This window comes from Fukomys damarensis, unplaced genomic scaffold, assembly GCF_012274545.1.
Source record: "Fukomys damarensis isolate Sample0158 unplaced genomic scaffold, DMR_v1.0_HiC HiC_scaffold_20, whole genome shotgun sequence".
In the NCBI taxonomy this organism is placed as follows: Eukaryota; Metazoa; Chordata; class Mammalia; order Rodentia; family Bathyergidae; genus Fukomys; species Fukomys damarensis.
The window spans coordinates 10,911,219-10,932,183 of NW_022900932.1; the positions used below are offsets into that span (position 1 = coordinate 10,911,219).

Sequence of the window (20,965 nt, forward strand, 5' to 3'; positions counted from 1 at the left end):
ATGTTAGACCAAAAAAAAAAAAAAAAAAAAAAAAAAAGAATATGATAAAGCTAAGGAGTATTGCAGATGTAACCAAATCAGTTGACTCTGAGTCATCAAAAGAGAGACCATGCCAGGTGGCCTGACTTAACTGGGTGAAAGCTCATGAAAGAGGAGACCATTTCTGACCTTGGGAAAGCCAATGACTATGATGTGAGCTGCTGATGGAGAAGGCACATGACTAGGAATTGTGGGCACCTCCAGGGGCTGTCATGGTCTGGAACTGAATTCTGATTCATAGACAAAGGTCAATAATACTAATGACAGGCATCTGTGTATACGGACTCAGTGATCTTCTTGGCACCCCTGTAAGGATGGGCACTGCAATATGGGTTGAATGCCTATACCCTATGAGGAGCAAGCTGCTGTGGGCAGGGACCATGTCTGACACCTGGGTCCCGGTGCCATATGGCAGCTGCCACTCATGTGGTGGACTCCACACATGCTCATGGGTCACTGACTCCTCCTTCCCAATTTGGGGTCCCGTCTCTGCTTGCACCCTCCCCCATCCATGCCTGGACTCTGACACCAAAGCGTTCACTCATACAAAAATCTCAGCACTGTTAAAAGGTCCAAAATGTCAGTGGGTGGCTGTGCCATTAGGGAAGAATTGAGGTTTTCTTTGTATTTTGGGGTATTATAATTACGCCTTGAGTTGGTGTTGCAAATCCATGCTCTATTAATTGAGATGGAGGAACAGGATACAGAAGAATGCATTTGTCAGTCAGAAAATACATCTTTAAAACAATAGAATTCTAGTTGGTTTCTAAGAGGGGAAGCATTTCAGCAAAGAAATGGCATGTCTGGAGGTCTGGTGTTAAAATACAGACTTCCTTGGCCACACTGGAGTTCCTGGGCTGAGGTTAGGGTCTTGTAGGTTTTAGAAGCTCCCAGAAAGCTCTCGTGTGCAGCCATTTTAGAGATTCAGTGGATTAAACCAGTGATGCCCAGATCTGGCTGTATGTTAGAATCGCTGTGAAGAATTATTAATGCTTGGCCCCCCACTCTAGAGATTCTGATTCGGTTGGTTGAGAAGAGGGCGGGCATGGCATCTGTCAAAGATCCCAAGGCATCTTTGAAAGAAGGTTGAGAAGGCAGCGACGAGGTAACCCTGGGAGAGGGTTTAAGCAGAGAGGGCCTGTGTGATGGGAGAGGAGGTTAATGCATACAAAGAATTCAACACTTGGGTGCACAGCCCGGGGAAATACAGATCTCATCGGAAGCTGCATTTTTAAACAAGATTTTTAAAAATTGGACTTAAATTTTTGTGTTATGGGCCTTCTGTACACAACTTACTTCCAAAAAGGTTTTAAGGATACTCAAAATCAAGGCAAGGTGGGATCATAGCAAAGAGAACTATCAAGGGGAAAGATGGACTTCAGAATAAGATCACTAAAGAGTAGTGAGGGAAGAGAAAACTTCACAAGGCTTCCTGAGGGTGTGAGGTGAATGCTGTCCCCATCCTGCAGTGGCAGCAGGTGTTCAAGCCTAAAAGCTCTATCCCTAACTCTGACGCTTACACACCATGGAATGCACTGCAAGACCACACCCTAGGAGGTGCTTGGCAGGTACTGGTGAAATAAACCACTGTCTGAGCTCATTGCCAACCGGCATCCCTTCCAGAAAGTGACAAGAGTGCTGGCTGTGTCTGAAGACGGCGGGGTATTCACTGCGGTGTCTACATGTCAGAAGCGGAATGACCACCCGTACACGTACATCACCAGGCCGTGAAGGGGTACACCGGAATGAAGACAAATCCTCCCTGGGGACATTCTGAACTACAGAGCACTGAATTCAGTCCTGTCTATCAGCAAGCCAACCCTACTGTAGGATGCGCTGCCCAGATACTTGTGCAGTTGCATATCAGAATGGCTGTGCTAAGTCTGTATCAGTGTGGCTCCCTCAAGGGGGACAGTGTGGGCAAATACAGATTTCAGCTGAAGCTGAAAAGAGACCCCCACAGCACCAGCGGTCTTGGAAGGGCTGGGAGAGTAGCCCTGGCCCAGTGCTTCTTGTATTCTTATAGCGATGAGAAAGCCTGAGGATTCCAGCCGGTTCTGAAGCCCACTGGGCCTGACCTGCTTTCCACATCTTGGGAGCTGGAAGAGATTTTTATGAGGCCATGTGAGCCAAACACATCTGCTTGTTTATAAAAGGGAATTTTCTGAAATTCTAATGTTTACATTGCAGTTGCAAACTCTGATGCTCGAGCGTGCATTTGGACAACAGAGAATCATGAGCATATTTTATATTTTACAGCTCAGATCATCAGGGTAGGAAGATTTTATCAAAGAAGCACTGAAAAACTCATTGAGCACCAAGTAGATGATTAGGTCTGTGCACAGAGATGGTGAACACAGAGTCAGTGCATCTGCCGTCGCGTGGCTTTCAGCCCAGTTCTGCAGTGACATAAATCAGACAGTGTGTGAAGACTTCAGCTTGGGACAGGAGTAGGAAAGCACTCCTCTGTTCCTTGAATAACTGCTGCACTTCCAAAGCACGCCCTCACCTGCACACTCTTGCCTGCCCTTCCTCCTTACCACAAAGGTGTAAACCAAGGAGGAGATTAAATCAACCGGCCCCTGGAATGGGACCTCGTTTTCTAACAGTTGCTCCTGTTCCCTGGGACCTGTAAGGAACCAGGTAGCAGGTGGGGGCGTGGACACAGGAATCTGTCCTGCAGCAGTCCCTGTGGGGTCACCCATTTCACTCACATGGTGAGTTAAGGGCTTTCTGTACACAACTTCCAAAAAGGTTTTAAGGATGCTCAAAATCAAAGCAAGGTGGGATCATAGCAAAGAGAACTATCAAGGGGAAAGATGGACTTCAGAATAAGATCACTAAAGAGTAGTGAGGGAAAAGAAAACTTCACACAGGCTTCCTGAGGGTGTGAGGTGAACGCTGTTCCGGTACCCCACCCCTCTGTATCAGGGTGGCTCTGTTGGACAGTTCTCTGGGGACTGCAGTTCTCCAGGATGTTAGGCTCACATTGGTCTCTCCATTTAAACCTTTCAAACCAGCCCTCAGGTCTCCTCCCTGAGAGCAACACAAATTAGTCTCCCTCCTCCTCTGCACAGGGCCCCACAGCACTTGTGTATAAGGGTCAGGGGCAGCACAGTCCCCAACAGGCCCTGCCTCAGTGAAGGCTGCCTGGGGCTTCAGTAGGCTAAATGGCACCTGTCTTCGGTGGTGTTGCCTGGTCAGTGAGGGATAACCCTAGGGTTAATCAGACCTTTAATACCCAACACCACTTCCGTGAGAGAAGAACAAAGCAGGTGAATCTAGGTACATAAAGGAGACCAAGTATGCAGCTACTCATGGGGAGTCCTGGTCCCTACACCCCCAGCTCCCACGGGTACCACAGAATCCCCCAACCCTTGGTGGCAGTGATGTCTGCAGTTGGTCTTTGCCCATTCATCCCCTTAGCAGACAGATTTCAGCCGCTTGCCTGATTACATTTTTCAAAACAGCTGAGTCGGCGACTCACAAACATTTGAATCACCAACGTTCACAAGTGTACTGTCTAGGGCTCACTTTGTCAGCTGAATGAATCTGACTTAGGGATAATTCTCCTGGAACGGAACTTGTTCATAAGTGGAGGACTTACTGCATGGTGGGCAGATACTGTTAATATATTATCAGCACTCAAGCCGATGATAGTATTTAGCAAACTGACTATGAAATGTATTAAAAGGCATGAGATGGTCAAGGGGTGACTGCTCCACTCCTTCACGCCAGGTACCAGGCGGATGCACTGGCTGCTTGGGTCCCTCCTCCAGCGAGAGATAAGCTAGGAACACTTGCAGCCTATTTGACATCAGACAGACCACTTAACTGTGGGCGCCTCACTTTCCCCCTCTGTGTAATGGGGATGCTCCTAATAATGTCTACTGCACAGAGCTGTGAGAAATAGTTGGCAAGTGCATATCAAGGAATAAGAACACACATTGTATTTAGTAAATGTGAGCTATTATTACCGTTATTGTTTTTCTTTGATGGAAGTGCTCAGGAACTCCTACAACTTGACTTCACTTGGTCAGGCTTTACTTGGCAGGACCAGAAAGGATGAAGAGGGGGTACAAAGGTGTCACCCTATGTTTGGATGTTGCCTGGCCTCCTCGATGCTGGTCAAAATGCTCTGTGTTCACAAGCCCAGCATTCGATGCTAGGTCTACATCTTTGTCTTGCCTATTCAAAGCATCCCGAAGAATTTACTGGAGTTACAAAATAAATTTAAGACTAGGACATTCCTAAGCATTCAGCCTTTTTAATTAATAGCATAGTATAGATGAGGCTGTAAAGAATATCTTGTGTATAATTTCATTCTAAAGAAATAACAGCCAGAGCTTTCTGTTGCAAACCCAGACCCTTCCTCATAGCTAATTTAAAAAGAAAAGGAATTGGACCAGGAAACCAGTTCTTGGCTTCTGTCGGGAAGACACTGGGCCTGAGACAGGAATTCAAAGGGTGCTAAGTAGCAATGAAGTAGGACAAATGTCTACTATGTATGTCAGTGTTGACAGTTCAAATACCTCCAAAATATAAACATAGGGATTGATGGATACAACTGTCTTTTATTATAACTTATTGGCATAAGAAAGAACCAGCTTCCTGCCAGATCATGGCCTCTGAGTCTACTGCAAAAGAGGGCCTTGGGTATGAAGAAATTAGATGTTTACACACACATTGAAACTGGTTAATGTGAAGGTTAACACAGTAAGTCAACACAAGCCAGAGTCCCTAAGTGGATACCATGAGTTTGCATAGTTAGAGCTGAGGCCAGGATCCAGCTTGCCTAGGAATGTGGTTCCAGTGGTGTCAGAGTTGAAGAATTCCTCAGAGAGGCCACGTGTCTTGGTCAAGGGTGCAGGGAAGTCAAGGGCAGAGCACACCGAGTGTTTGCATGTGAGTGTGTGACCTCAGAAGACAGGAAGTCTCACCTCCAGCAGAGTCTGAGGCCCCGCAGCCCAGCCTGCCTCTTAGGACGCCTCGCCCCTCTCACCCAGCGAGTACAGAATTGGTTGGGACCTGAGGTCATCATTCTACTTTTGCACAGTGACGTCCCTGTGCAGACTGGCTGTGTCTTCCCACTGCCAGGCGGCTGTGTCCCAATGCCCACATGACAGAGCACTACCCAGATGGGCAGCGTACACTAGCAGCACGGGGCTTGGTGGGAGCCAGGCCAGGCAGTGACCACCAGGCGGATCACCTGATGGAACAGCGCCCCAGTGCAGCTGGTGAGACAGGCGAGGTGGTGGTGGCAAGAAACGCGTCCATCCCCGTGCCCCTCTGACATGAGGATGTGGGTCCTTGACCTCAGGAGCATCGCATGCAGAAAGGGGAGCCCCTCACCTGTGCACCCCCAGGAATATCCCCTAAGACTCTCACAATGCTTTATCCTACTACTTAACTCCAGATCACAGAGCTCCGTACAACCGGCACCACCCAGCCACCGCTGCTGATAGCGGATGCCAAGCCCACAGCTCTGGGCACCCCAGCGATTGCAGCTCAATTCCCTCTCCTCAAGAGCAGAGGGCTTTGGGACTCACCCGTGGCCACGATCAAAGGATCAAGCTGGAAAGGACCTCAGGGATGTCCATTCTTCCTGTCTCTTTATTTTAGAGATGAAGAACCCCAAGCTACCTGTCCAAAATAATCTAACAACAGGAGGCAGAGCCAAAAATAGAGTTTCCTGAATGCCATTATGTTGCTGTTCTCCACAGCTGGTGGAGTAAATACAAAGATGGTCGCATGTTCACATGACAGGCATCATCCCTGTGCAAGTGGTAGAGCCAGATGGTATATGGTGTGGGCATTTCAGGCTGGGACCTCAAATTTCAAAAGTCTCTATACCATGTACCATCCTATCCAATGTGCATGCATGAAACACACATACAAATGCAAAGTGCATACATACAATGATGAAACGATGGGACACTCATTCTTTCATAGGAAAAGCCAGAGGGAGGAGAGGGTCCATCTGACCTGAGACCATTTTCATTTGATCACTTTCCCTACTCACTTGGATCCATAAATGAAGGAATTAACACCAAACCCAGGAGCAGGGCTGTGACACGGTGATCTTTGTCTTCTGTCCCTACCCCCTCTTCCCAGCTCCTTGTGTACCATACTTTCCTTCTTCTAGAACCCTCCATGGACTCGGTGTGTCTGGTAAACCCGTCTCCTCCTGGCTGATGGGCCACGTACCCGCGGAGGTGTGGGCATTATCTCCACTCTGGAATGAGAGGGGCCTCACCCTGCTAGAGCTGTTCTTGGCACATGGATGGAAACATTTCCCAGATAAGCCTCATAGTGTCCTCTCAGTGACTGGAAGTGGGAGATAGCATGAAGGGCTGCTCCTTGCTTTTCTCTGGCGATGCCCTTGCTCTGGGGAAGGCAGTGCCTAGAGAGACCTTGGGATCTTGGTGGGTGTGGAGGACCTGGGGTTCCTTCCCTTCCTGCCCTGTATCTGCCCTGGCAGCCGGTCTCTGGAAGGGAGAGAGGTCAATGGCCTCTTCCCACCTCTGCCTGACCTTAGCCAGGCTCTACCCTTATGTCCCTCCCTGGAGTGAACCTCAGCTCCTTCCCCACCTGTGCTGCAAACCTCTGCTTTCTGTCTTCTTGACCCCGGTGCCCCTCATTCAGGATCCCTTGCCCTCACCTTTGGCTTCGGATCACAGTCCCCTGAGTGTCAGGAGCTGGCCTGATCCCCTACCCCCAGGATTCATGCTCCTCCAAGGCCGCCTGTGTCCACCGGGTGCTCCAGCTCCTCCTGTCTGGTGACTGCCACCTTTGCCTAAGTGGAGCTATCTGACCTTGGCCTTTGACCTGTGGAGAATGAGGAAAGCCTTGGCCCTGGTTTTCTCATAAAACCAGGGCATTCTGAGAAAAATAAGGTGGCAGAGAGTAGGATTATGGTGCCAAGGCCAGGGCTTAAGCCTGGCTCTGGCGAGTCCCAACTTGGTGGCGTTCATTGGGGGCTCAGTGTGCGTGCTGGGAATAATGCCAGGCCCTGCTCCATAGCATCCAGGAGCAAAGGGTAGACAGGTGCTCAGAAGAGCACATCCCACAGCTTATTGTTCTGTTTCTAGATGGATTCTCTGACTTCTGGGAGGGTAGGGAGGACCGCGGGACGAAGACTGGGTTTCTGCATCTCTTCTGCTTACCTTCCACCCGTGCCCCCCTCTTTCCCACCGTCTTCCACCTGGAAAAGCTTACACCTCGGTATGGAAAGGAGGAGCTTCTTAGGGAGAAATACAACTTTAAAAGCCTATGACTGTTTTGTTACAATTCCGCCAACCACAGAGCGGGTTCTAAAATCAAGATCCAATATTTCAGAACCCGAAGTACTCCATGCATTCAGGGGAACTGAGAGCCACAGGAAGATGACTTAGCCATTGAATTTCCCTCTGACATTCGACTGTCGTGTCGCTATAAGTTCCATCTTAGGCATCCTCACCCAAGGGAACCCACAGCCTGGCAGCCTGTGGGCAGAGGTCCATAACTGCACTGGGCCTCTGAACCTGCTGCCTGGGGCTCTTGTCAAATTGCAGATGTCAGTGCCCTCTTCCTTGATGATGCTGGTGACCCCAATTCATGTGTGAGGGCTGACACTTGGAAGATGCTCTAGGTGATCCTCACGATCATGCCAGGCTGGGGTTCCTGGGATGGTGAGAGTTAGGTTGCTTAGGGTCCAGTGTTTCCTTCTGACTCTGTGTAGAGGAATCCCCAGTCCCAGGAGCCCCAGCCCAGTGGATTAAATACCCTCCTTCCTAAAGGGCAGGAGACTGAAACATGCTCCAAAGACGGCACAGACACATGAGCATCCATTTTAAGAAATGAGGGAAACCAATTTAGGAAATTAGGTTGGTAAAAGCAGGGAGGCCTAGGCGGTGACTTCAGCATTATGTGCAAACAGCTGAACTTGCCCAGCATCAGGAGGCAGGGGTGAGAGAATTCCAGGGAAACCAAGTGATGGCACTGGGCCTGGTGGGCAGAGGTGAAGAAACCTCAGTGGGATGCCACTTGGGGTGGCACAGTGGTAGGAAACAAGAACATACATAATACTGTGCCTGCCTGCAGTGGAAGCTGGCCTGAGGTTCTCCAGCCTGCTTCCCCCCCATCCTGGTGAGCAGGGAATGGCACTGCCCAGCCCCCAAGCACATGAGAACAGCCCCAGGATTGGGCTTTGGACTCTGGGAAGTGGGCGGATGCCATGTGGGCCTTTTTGGGCAGGGAACCTCCTGTGTCTTCCCTCCGTTCTGGGCCATGTGGGGCCCCGGGAAGTGGCAGCGCAACAGGTGAAGAAACTCAGGCAAAGGCAACCACACACCAAATGCCACCTGAGCTGTCCCATGAAGCAGCCCCTGGGTTGTTATCTCAGCATCCAGCCTGGCCAGCCAGCGCCACACCTTCTGTCTGAATGCTGAAAACTCTCATTTACAAAGGGTGTGCATGCTCCTTCTCTGACCAGAGCCTCCAAAGGATCCTGTCAGATCCCCCTTGACCTTCTGGAGCGTGCAAGAGAGACAAAGTTGCATGGTTTTTCCCACGTGATTCCCCTCTCCCGAAGTCCCTTTGTCCCCACAAGAAAACTCTGGGGCAGGGTCTGGCTGGGGATTTACCTCAGTGGTGCTGCTGCCTGCCTTACAAGCGCAAGGTCCCGAGTTCAATCCCTGGTACCAAAACCAAACAAACAAACAAAAAAAAAAAATCCAAAAAAACACTCGGGGGCATTTATGGCCCAGGTCTACAGACACAGGCCTCTTTATCTTCTGAGACAAGTCCCAGAGATGCTGTTAAAAGCTACAGAACCCATGGTGGACCTGTACAGAGTTGGGCAATTCTGTGCCTCCCTGTCCCTTGCTGGGTGTACGTACAGGGGCTCAGCTCAGGCCAACCTTTAAAGGCAGGATGGGTTCTGGGCGCACAGAGACCTTGAGAGGAGTCAAGGACCCACTATCCATTGCCATGGCAACCTCCCAGCTCTGCTCCTTAAGAGTCCTTAACAAGTCTGAGGCTCTCATTTACTCTCTATTTAAGTAACGGGCTTCTGGCTGGAGCTGCATCTTCCCTCCCTTCACTTTTGTGCACTTTCCAGTTTCCTTTCTCCTAATCAGGGATTGACAATGAGCAGAAGTGGAAAAACATCACTTTAAGGTCCAGAGAGGTCCACACAGGTGTAGGGTGGCCAGCAGCACCAAACTTCTACACACACAGCCTGTGGGTGACCCTAACACACTGGTGAGACCCCACATTACCTCTGTCCCATGCCCCAGGCCTTAAATAGGTCCCATATTTAGGTAGCAAAGAGGTGCCCTCTCTTCTAAACTGTAACTCTTTGCCAGCAGAAAAGAGCACATGCAGTCTTCTGCATTATAAGTAAAGTCCAGACGCACAGCCTGCCCTTACAGATGCTGCATGGTCCGCTCTGCTGTGGCCCCCACGTTTGTGTCGCCCAGATTCCTGCACTGGAACCTGATCTCCATGCTGATGATCAGTGGGGCCTTGGGGAGGTGATTCAGTGATTACAGCAGAGTAGGGAATGCAGGATTGGATTGGTGCCTTAGTGGGGCTGGGAGACCAGAGTCCTCCCATCCCACCATGTGAGCACCCAGCTTCCCATCTTGTAGGCCCCATCCGTGCACCAGAAAGCCAGCCCTCGCTAGACACCTAATAAGCCAGTGCCTTTATCTTAGAGTTCACTGCCAGGACTAAGAAATGAGCTTCTGTTGATTATCATTCACCTCATCCACACTATCTGGCCAGAAATCTAACATATTTCCATCCACCTTCCCAAAACCCCTTCACACTACAGCCCCCACTGAGCAGAACACTTGCAGGACACAACCTAACATTTTGCCACCAAGCCATTGTTCAGCAGTTTCCATCGCCCAGGAGATTACAGTTATTTTCCTACTTCACCTCTTTGCTAACCCCTCCTGTGCCTCTCTCTCTTTCTCAGAGGGCATTTGATGAACCATAGTCTTCTTGTCTTTATTCCTTCAAAGTGGCAACAGCCTCGGGCCTGATTGTCTACCCTGACTGGACAGAACCAGCAAACACCCCTGGAGCAGCCCAGGTCAGCGGGGAGGCAGGAACTGAGACCACTGCTGCCTTGGCACTGGGGTGGGTGCCGTCTGCCCTTGTGTGCCACGTTCCCTGGATGTGCTCACTGGAAAAGAAGCTCATGACATCCACAGCAGGTGGAGTTGAGAGTGGGTCACGGCTGGCAAATCCCAACCTACCAAGGGCGGGACGGAAGAGCACAGAGTGAGGGGTGAGCATGGGCAGCAGAGTGAGCTCACGCTGAGGGGAGCGGACCAAGGTGACCGGGCCACCTGAGCAGCTGTGGCCAGGGAGAAAGCCTGGATCCTGTCTGTTCTGGAAGTCAGATGGGCACCCCATGGGGCCCCCCATGACCTAGAACAGTGCCCTGTGCCACTGTCAGAGCTTTTCTGGGTCACACAATAAAGGAAGCAACTGGCATTTGCAGGAGACAGTCAGGGGGCCCTATTTATTCCCCCACCGACACATGCACAAATGTTCTGGAGCTCTGAGGACAGGACCCGCTAGCTGTCAGCATTTGCGAGCTGAGCCCTGAGGGAGCCAGCTCTCCATCAGCAATGTTCCCAACAGCGGTGTCCCAAGGCCATGAGGGGCTGTGGACATGAATCCACACTAGCAAGGCCCTTGTGTCAGCAACTGCCTCCTGCCAGACCCACCGCTAGTGACTCAGAAGCTGATGGCTGTCCCCTGCCCCTGGGGTGGGTTGGAAATGCCACTTCTGGGCCTTGCACACACTGATGCTGATGTCACCAGCCTGGGGAGACCCTGGCATCTCCCACAATGATCTAACTATGCAGCTAAGCTGAAGAACAAACTCTGGTTTCTCACGAAACCCAAGCCCCCACCCTAGATGTTTGGACAGAATCTTTCCACCGTGGTCACTTCACTTGGGTGGCTTCCAATATCTGGGGCCCAGGGGTGCATCTAAGAGTGGCCATACAATACGAACAGGAGGAATGTCTGGATCTAATGCACTCAGCACATCCTGCGTTTGTCTTCCCAACCTGCTTTCTGTTTTGCTTTTACTTCCTTGCAGTTTTGTCCTTCAACAAACTGCACTCACATCCAAGACACACTCTCTAACCTGTTACCCTCCCTTTGTGTTCAAAGTCCAAGCTGAGTATGACCTCACTGAATCTCAAAATATCCCTGCAAGAGAGGGAAAAGGAGTCAGGCCTTTGTTCCCTAAGGCAAGTCAGCAACATCTGGGTTGGAAGAGGTTCCACCTGACCCTGGCATGTACCCATGTCCTGATGGAAGCCCAGGGTCCAGAACAGTTTCCGATTCCCAGGATGTTTCCCCTATATATTCTCATGGAGTCTTACAGCCAGTCTGTGGGGATTGTATTTTCCTAACCAAAGTGACCACACCTCCCGATTTGCTCCAAACAACCCTGGGTTACACCCACTGTCTCAGAGGAAGTATTGGTAGCACCTCCTATCACTCTCAAAGGCAACGTGGTTTGGACAACAAATTGTGTGCTCGCCTTGTTTGAACCACTCTCTTGTTTTAAGAGGGGCACACTAAGGCTCACACAAGTTAATTTGTTCAGAATCATTTAGCTAATTGGAGGTGGAAAAAAGACTTGAACTCAGATCTTCTGTCTCCAAATGTCTGGCCCATCTAGAGGTATTACGGAACATTAGAATCAGAGCTCCCCTGAGCTAACCTTTCTTATTAAAGATGAAAAAGCTAAAAAGTGCAGGGAAACCATCTCTTCAAAGTCTCCATCAGAATGCTCCCTGAAGGGGCCTGAGCCTTGTGCTTAGCAGTCTCCTTGACAACATCCTATGAAAACATCCATACAGATTAGTAAATTACACAACATTGTCATCACAGTGTTACTTGAAAGCTCAAAACTGGAAATTGAGTCTGAGCTTTGAGATTTGAGGGCGAGTGTGAATGCTGTTTGCCCTCTGCCTTGGGGCATTTCCCACACCCTCTCTGAGCACACCAGCTGCTCAGACATAAAGTGGGACCAACCAGTGTTCTGTTCTCAGTTCCCTGGACCATCGCTGGAGGGCAATCGAAGCTCCCCGGATGTGCTGACAGCCTCTGTCTCCAGAGGTCCCTGTGAGTCAGCTCTGTTTTGCTCATTTCTCACACCAGTGAAGCAATTCTCATAAATTGGGATGCTGGGGACCAGTGAGATAAGATATAGGAACATGCTTCCGTGGGATCCCAGTGCTGCCTGTTGCTGTTAGCACGGGAATAGCAGTAACAGGTAGTGACTCTGCGTTGACCTGAGAGAAGGTCACTCGCCCAGCAAAGTCCCTGGGTGATCATGATGTGGAATGGTGGACCCAGCAGGCAGGCTGAGCTGTGGGTGCTTTCAGTAACCCCATCTCGACACTGGGTGGGGCCTGCTCCCCCAGGGAGACATCTTAGAAAGCACCTCAGCCACCCGACACCATGAGCCAGGGAGGCCTTTCTTTCTATAGGAATCATAGCTCTCATAGCTCAGAGGAACTCCAAGCCCCATACATGTCTGATTCTGGAAATCAGGATGCTGCTTCCCTAAAATGACACAGTCCAAGTCCTGGATGGCATCTTTATTTCACAATCTTTCCAGACTTTATTAGTCCCTGTAAATGGTAACAAGAACCAGAAGCTCAAGCAATGGGAGGAGGGGAATCAAAACTGCTTTCCTCTCTTAACTGTTTTTGTTCTCCCCATCAATCTGGCCTTTGAGCAGCCCAAAGTCCGGCCTGGCTCTTGTGGAGTGCTTTCCTTTAGGGAACAAAGCAAATGGCAACATGGGGCATTTTAGAATTCTTTGAGGTCACGGGAGAGCTGAGCAGTGAGCTTTTCATATAAATGGATGAAATCTCCCAGGCTGCCAACCTGAAATTCCAAGGTGTGGGCAGAGTTGGTCTCTTTGCCTAGCACCCCTAGTAGCAGGGCAAAGGGCTCCTTGGGCTCTAAAGAACCAATTTGTGTTTCAAATACCTGTGGAACTTGACACCTGAACGCCACCTACTCCCAGGGAATCTGAGTAAGTCCTAGAACAGCTTTCTTAAGGAGAGCAGCAGACTCCTGTATTGTGAAAACTCTGCCTATTCACCCTCTGGGCTGCAGGCCTGGACTGTGGGGCACGCGGTACCCCCTTCCTGCCCACTGTAGTCCAAGGCTGCCCAGTCCCCGGGGAAAGGACATCAGCTTCTTTCATTCCCTGGGTCTACAGATCCTGACCCAAGGGGAGATCTGGAAACCAAAGCAGTGTCACTAAAGGACTGTGTCATTTGCAAAAACAAACATAATGACTGTAAAACCCAGCAGACAAAATTTAACACCCCCTTTCAATAGACTGCGACAAGGTGACGGAACAGTCTGCAAACAAAAAAGTCACAATCAATTTTCTATGTTTTTAGGTGGACAAAGAGTGTTATCAGGGTGGATGGAGAACTCCAATTTTCTGCAAAAATCCATTGAACTGGCTTGCAGATATTGATGACCTGCAAAAAGCCATACCCTCTCGGTTCCAGGAGAGCAGGTGCCCTGTCCATCCAGCCAGGAGGACCCTGCAAGGCTCCGGGCACCTTGTCCCGGCTTTCCCAGTATTTCCAGGAAAGCTCCTTCCAGGGCTCTGTCCCCAGGAAAGGACTGGGCTCCGAAGCCTGATGACGCCCCTCCCCCGCTGGCTCCTCCCGAGCTCAGGTTTCCAAGGCGGTAGGGGCAGGAGCCTGATCAAATGTTCCCCCGTCACACTCCGGATGGCCTGTCCCTGTCCCCTCCTGCAGGTGAGGATGCAGTCGCCTTCAGGGCCTTGGCGTGACAGTGAGCCCATCCCCGGCCCGGCGGGACTGTGACCCGGGTCCTAACGGAGCGCAGCACGCTCAGCCAGTCAGGGAAGAGAACAACTTTGTCCTCTTCCCTTTGCTTTCAGTGGCTCTGCGTGGAAGTGAGAAAAAGGGGTTAAGACATGTTACTATTGCTTAGCCGACGTAGATCCCGCTGGTACAAGTCCCCTCTCTGGGTTACCCGAGGCGTCCGTGGGGACCCTGCCTTGGGACCCATCCTGCAACCACCTCCTCAGGACCACAGACACCTGCTGGTCGTCCCCCACTCTAGGAGCGGGTGACAGCGAGCGCGGAACACCGCGAGGGGATCCGGGTTACGCGTTGGGGGTGTTTGCAGGTGTCACTGAGGCGTGGATCTGGGTGGCACCTCAGGGTCTCCGCAAGGGCACTGTGGGTGGCCGGTCCCCCTCCTACCTTCACGAATAGCTCAATCTCAGGGTCCCTGTCGTCCCCGTTGGCGGTCACCGTGTCCGTCATGCCGACGCCCCGTCCCGTCCCCGCGCGTGTTTAGTATCGTGTTTTAAACCATCCACTCCTGGACCCTCGGGCGGGTACGCGCGGGGGCAGCGCAGGGTAAAGACGGTGACGGTGACAAGTCCGGAGCAACAAGTGCAGCGGCGGCAGTGTCACCAGATCCGGACTGTCAGCAATCGAGCCGCCAGCCCAAAATAGCCCCGGCCGGGGGCGGGGTCAAGGGGGACCGGCTCCACCACTGCCCGACAGGGACAGAGCCGCCACCCCGCTGGCCGGAGCGGGTGCTGAGAGGAGAGGAGAGCAGAGGCAGGGACCCGGGCACTCAGGAGAGATGGCTTTCCAGTTTTAAATGACCCCTTCCCCCAGTTCAGGGATGAACCCGGGGCTTTGACACTGAGCTACACTCTCAACCTTTTATTATTATTGTTATTATTTTAATTTTTGAGGCAGTGTCTTATTAAGTGCTAAGTTCCCCAGCTGACTGGGCTTGGTCTTATGATCATCCTGCCTCAGCCTCCCAAGAGTGTTGTAAAGTTTTGTGCCACTGGCTCCCACTTTGGAAAGCTCCTCCTGTCTTATTTAGCATGTCCAAGGCAGGAAGGGGCCCTGAGAGGTGAGGAAGTTGGAAAGGACCCGCCATAGGGGAATGGCACTGGGAGAGGGGACCAGGCACATGGGGGCTTTGTAGTCTGCTGAGCAAAGAAGAGTGCAGAGCCGGCTGGTGGAAAGACAGAGGGGTGAGTCACCTGTCAGTGGACCCTCAGCAAGGGAGCAAGGGACACGGCCCCTCCTATTCTTTCCTTTCTACTGTTTCTACAGGGTCACGTGATACACATGCAGCATACACACACACACACACACACACACACACACACACACCCCACAGGTTCACACTTCAGAGAGTTTCCCCCACCTGGCCCCACCATGCAGTGAGCAGCAGATGAAGAAATGCCCCCCACTCTGCTCCCCAGAATCCCCCAAGGATAAGCAGCGTCCCCACTGGAATCAGGGCCCACTCCTGTCTCCTCTGCCTGGGTCTTGGCACTGCGCCTGCTGCGAGTCAGCCTTCTGCCGGTGACCTGGGTAACGTGTCGTGTGTCGTGTTTGCACTGTGGCCATTCACCTATCTGTTCTTCTGCCGAGGGGCACCGTATGGAATCTAGTTACAAGCCCCGTGGATATTTGCGTGATGAACGTTCTCTCTGCCAAATATTCTTAGGTTGGATCCACAATCCTTTTCTCTTGGAAATACGCCTGGGGTGGGACTGCCAGATCCCAGAGTGTGAGGGTGTTCCAGACAGAGTCTTGTTATGTATGTATTTCAGTCTGGCCTCAAACTCACAGTGATCCTCCTGCCTCAGCCTCCCAAGTGCAGGGACTACGGGTGTGTGCCACGACGGCCGGCCAGAGTTTGTTCTTGTTACACAGCACTGAAGGGGTTTCTAAAGCACTGATGCCCGCTCACATTCCCATCCTAGGGATCTCTTAAAAACAGTGGCTCACTTTTTGCAATCAGAATCTGGTCACCTTCTCTGTTGCTTTTGCCTTCTCTTCAGTGAACTCTGTGCTTCGCTTTGCATTATTAATAAATATGTTTTTGTTCCACTGTTTTATGAAAAAATGAATTGCTTAATAAGAAAAATATATAATAGCACTTAGGATGTGCCGGGCTAATGTGCTAAGCACCTTACATGTCTCAACTTGTTTAATCTTTTACAAGTAGTGTTATTCAGCTGATTTTACAAGAGGGGAAACTGAGGCATGGATTACTGAAGTGACTTGTCCCTCATCGTCCAGCTCAGAAATGGTAGTCAGGATTCAGGTGTAGTGAGGCTACTGAGCCTATAGGCTCAATCCCTCCACCAGGTGACTCTCTCTCTCTCTCTCTCCTCTCTCTCTCTCAGACTTACTGTACCATGCCTCTTCTGGTACAGAGGCTATCCTGGTCTCATGGAACATACAGTACATGTCAGGCTGACACCACATGATAGAGAGACCAGGGTTGTCATGGGATAGGGCAGATGGTGGTGCTAGAGTTTGGATATGAAATGTCCCCAGGGCGCATGGGCTAAAGGCGGCATGGTGGCCAGCCCACAGCACTGTTGGCAGTGCTGGCACCTGTGGCAGGAAGTTGAGCACGGGTGCACACACTCTGGGAGGACTATCCTCTCTGTCTTTTTGTAGGCCACATGGTAAATGGGGTTCCTGCACCACAGCTCCCCCATGACACCCGGTGCCCCCACAGGCCAAAGCAATGGGGTCAATTGGTCATGGATAGAAACTGCCAATATCAAGAGCCAACACAAACCTTTCCTCTTTTTATGTTGACTCATCTCAGATGTTTCTGTCACACCGATGGCATGCCAGCTAACGCGGACAGGCCAAGTAGAGATACCGTTCACCACAGCGAGATGGGGAAAGATAGAGCTCCTCAAATGGGTCCGTGTCTGATCAGTGAAGGCAAAGCATCCTGAGCACCATGCATGCAGCCTGTCCCCCCACAGCCTCCACATGCAAATGGTCCCCGCTCACTGAAGAAAGCATCTCCAAGCCCTCTTGCATGCAACCTCCAGGGCACTATAGCTCAATCAAGGTGAGGTGTATTTGCTCACTGCCTCTTTGGTTTCAGGCTGACATCACCAAAGCCTTTAGATAGACAGTCACCTCCACAGCCTGCATTCCTAGCCAGTGACAACATGCTAGAGAAGGACCAAGGTGACAGAGGGAGATGGTGCCTCCCTGCATGAAGGCCAGGCTCATCCTTTCCCTGCGCTGGTGTGTGGACAGCATCTTTAATAGCAGTGTAGTAGGAGCAAATAAAATGATAGGCACGAAAGACATTTGGAGGCATTTAAAGGGACAACTTCTTTAGCGGAATTTTAGATCATTTCCTTGGCCATGATCTGAGCATTGTGTGGCATGACCTCTCTTTCCTTAACCTCAAGATCGACAGAGCTGACTTTCACTATTGTATCCTCTCCACATATCTACTACTAACTGGAAAGTAGAAAAATCTCCTTCTAATCACGATTTCCTGAAAATATCTTCCATTTGGCCATCCCTACATAACTGATACTTTTTATAGTATGAACCCTCTTGGTGCAGAAATGAAAGAAGGAAAGAGAAGAAGGGAGGGAGGGAGGGAGGAAGGAAGGAGGTTGAGAGGGAGGGAAGAGAGGAGAAAGGGAGGAAAGAAAGAAGGAAAGAAAAAAATCTGCTTTGGCCACCAACTATTTCTGTGTGTATTTCTAGTTTTAATTTCATATTATGCCTTGGTTCAGGATAAAAAGATCTAATTTAGCACTATTTACTGTCAAAGCATAAATGATTAGAGTCAATTCTAGTTTTGTCTGTAATGCTAATTGTAGTGCACAGGTTTACAAACTTGGTGCGAGTTTCAGAAAAGTCTTTACCAAAAAAGCACTGCACATGTTTTCTGCTTACTTGGCAGCAGGTATGATAAAATTGGCATTATACAGAGAAGGTCAGCATTGGCACAACAAAAGGGCAGCATGTGAATCTGCATAAAAGCCATAGTTTTATGTGATTGTTGAAAGCAAGAGTGAGCCGGAGGTTTAGCTCAGTGGTTCCACCGCCTACCTTGCAAAAGCAAGGACCCAAGTTGGATCCCCTGTAGCAAAAAAAAAAAAAAAAAAAAAAAAAAAAAAAAAAAAAAAAAAAAAAAAAAAAAAAAAAAAAAAAAAAAAAAAAAAAAAAAAAAAAGAGAGAGAGAGAGAAAGAAAAAGAAAAAAGAAAGCAAGAATGATACCTCACATGGGTTTTGGTATATTTAGGTTCCATAATATGACAACTGTAACATACTGAACAAAGTATAAAGGGATGTGAGTAGTTACAATTTTCTTCACTGGAAATAGTAAAGGGCTAATATATGCATACTGAGAACTTAGATACACCTATTGTAACTCCCCAAGATAACTATGTAAGTTATACAAACAGATGTTGTAAAAGCAAAACTCATAGTTAAGTTGAAGTAGAATGGTGAGAAATATTCAGACAATGTAGAAGCCAGGAAAGGGGGAGCAAGAAAAACTGCAAATTGAAAGTAAAACAGGAGCCAGACTCAGGGGTACACACCTGCAGTCCTAGCACTTTGAAGGCTGTGATGGAAATGTCACAGGTTCAAGATCAGCCTGGGAAATGTAACAAGACACTGTCTAAAATAAAATTTAAAAAAAATAGCTAAATCCAACCATATCAACACTTAATGCTAAATATAAAATAAATGCGTCAACTAAAATCTGGAGATTGTTGGATTGGATAGAATAACAACTACACAACACTTAACTGTATGCTGTTACAAAACTCAGTTCAAACACAAGGATATCAAAAAATGAAAAACTAAATGGATTGGAAAGGTAACCCTGCCATGCAAACATGAATCAAAAGAAAGCTAGGTGGCCATGTTAATATCAGCTGAAATAGACTTCGGAACAAGGAAATTAGCAGGTATAAAGAGAGATATTTCCACCCACCAAAAAACAATACAACAACTTTAAAATGTGCAGGCATCTTCAGTATAAAGCAAAAGCTGATACAACTGAAAGGAGAGAGAGAGACAGACACACAGGTATAGTTAGAGATTTTATGTCTCCCCAATAGTATTTGTAACCCAAGCAGACAAAAAAAAAATCAACAAAAACACAAAGACCTAAATGACACCATCAATCAACTTTACATAATTAACATTTATGGGATAGTCGACCAATTCAGAAATAAAATATATGGTATTTTAAGTGTACATGGAACATTCACCAAAATGGGCCATATTGTGGCTCACAGAAAAAGCTGTTAAATTTAAAGTAAAATCTCACAACGTGTTTTCTGACTGTAACAGAGTCAATTACATCAATTTAGAAATTAAGCAACATTCTTTAACAAATTCATTGATCGACACAAAAGTTGCAAGTATTGTCTTGGTCATTTTCTTTCTCATGGGAACAAAATACCTAATGCCCACAAAATAAATGAGGAGAGGTTTACTTTGTGTCGAATTTCAGAAGTTCCAGTCCATCAGCAGGCTGAGACACAGAAATAGCAGACAGAAGGTTCTGGACAGAGGAAAGCTGTTTATGGTATGGTGGACCGGAAGTAGAAAGAGAGGCAAGGGAGGAGCTGGGGTGATAGAGAAAACTCTTGAATATAGCAAAAAACCTAAAAAATTTCACAGTGTAGAATAGTTTCTGCTATCTCTGACAGCAGTTTACTTTGTTTAGTTCAGAATTAACAGACACTGGAGGCATCAACCACTGAAGGAGGCATCTGTTCTCATCCTGAGATATCAGGGCACATAATCCCCTCATCTTCCAAAAGTTCCACTTATGAGCCCATGAGGCCCCCAGGTTACATCTAGATATAAACCGTAACAAGCATAATATGAAAATATTTCAATATTGAGATTAAAGGTCTCAAAAAGATTTCACTGAAAGAAATTATAAAAAGGAAACCCATCTCTACATAAAGCAAGCAAAAGGAATAAAATAATAAATACAAGAACAGAAATTAATAAAATTTAAAACACTTAAAGCAACAGAGGGAAGCAATGAAATCAGAAGTTTTTTTTTATAAAAGATCATTAAAGAAGATAGAAATCTAGAGGTTTTACCAAAATAGAGGTGATATATGTTACCAATTTCAAGTACAAAAGGTGAGCTATTGACCATAAACCCCAAAGGCCTAAAAAGATATTAAGGAAATACTAGAAACAATTCTCTAAACACAAATTGGACCATGTCACTCAAATAGTCAAAATCTTGAAAGACACAAGCTAACAAAACTCACCCAAGAAGAAGTAGATAACATGAATAGTCATATCTATCAACGATATTAAATGCATAGTTAAAAACCTTCAAACAAACAAATGAAAACCTCAGGCTCTAGATGTCTTCATTAATGAACTCTACCAAGAGTTAAGGAAGAATAATAATTCTATATAATCTCTTTAAGACACAAGCAAAGAAAGAAACAAAGGACTTGTATTCAGGATTTGTAAATAATTTTCACAATTCAAAGATTAAAAAAAAGAAACCAATTTTAAAAAATAGGCAAAAGAACAGAACAGACATTTTACCAAAAAAAAAAAATCACTGGTAAATCAGCACATGAAAATATATTCACCATCATTCAGCAGAGATATGTAAATCAAAAGGGTGAGACTTCAGTATGCCCATTACAATGTTTTAAAATCTGTACACCTTCCAGTCCCACATGCTGGCAAGAATTCAGAGCAACCATACAACTCTCCTCCATTGTTGGCAGGATTGTGAGATCATCCTGGACAATAGTTTGGATATTGTGTATAAAGCCAAAGGTACCCTCACTATACAATTCACTTACTGTGCCCTGGGCATTCTTCTAGAGAAATGAAAGGTTTTACTTTTATAAAAGTCTGTATATGAGTATTTACCGCATTATTAGTCCTGATTCACCAAACTGAAAACAAGCCAAGAGCCCTTCACTGAGTAAATGAATAAACACATTGGAATACATCCAAACAATGATAGGCCGCTTTGTAAACAGGAAGGAACAATCTGGTAAGAGGTGTAAAGCATAAATAAACCTCAAAT

The 20,965-nt window shown here is 48.1% G+C and overlaps 1 protein-coding gene and 1 non-coding gene across 2 annotated transcripts in view; one reads left to right on the plus strand and one right to left on the minus strand.

Annotated features, from left to right (window-relative positions):
* The window catches only part of Clic5 (chloride intracellular channel 5), a 62,936-nt gene extending 48,375 nt beyond the window's left edge, over positions 1 to 14,561 (minus strand). Inside the window, exon 1 of the mRNA XM_010617751.3 lies at positions 14,322 to 14,561. Coding sequence (XP_010616053.1) covers positions 14,322 to 14,384 — 63 coding nt within the window. The 5' untranslated portion in view covers positions 14,385 to 14,561. The remainder of the gene's footprint in view (positions 1 to 14,321) is intronic.
* Positions 14,562 to 17,817: 3,256 nt separating this feature from the next.
* LOC117287110 lies at positions 17,818 to 17,924 on the plus strand. The gene has a single exon (XR_004518293.1). It is a non-coding gene; the product is annotated as a U6 spliceosomal RNA (small nuclear RNA).
* Positions 17,925 to 20,965: the final 3,041 nt, after the last annotated feature.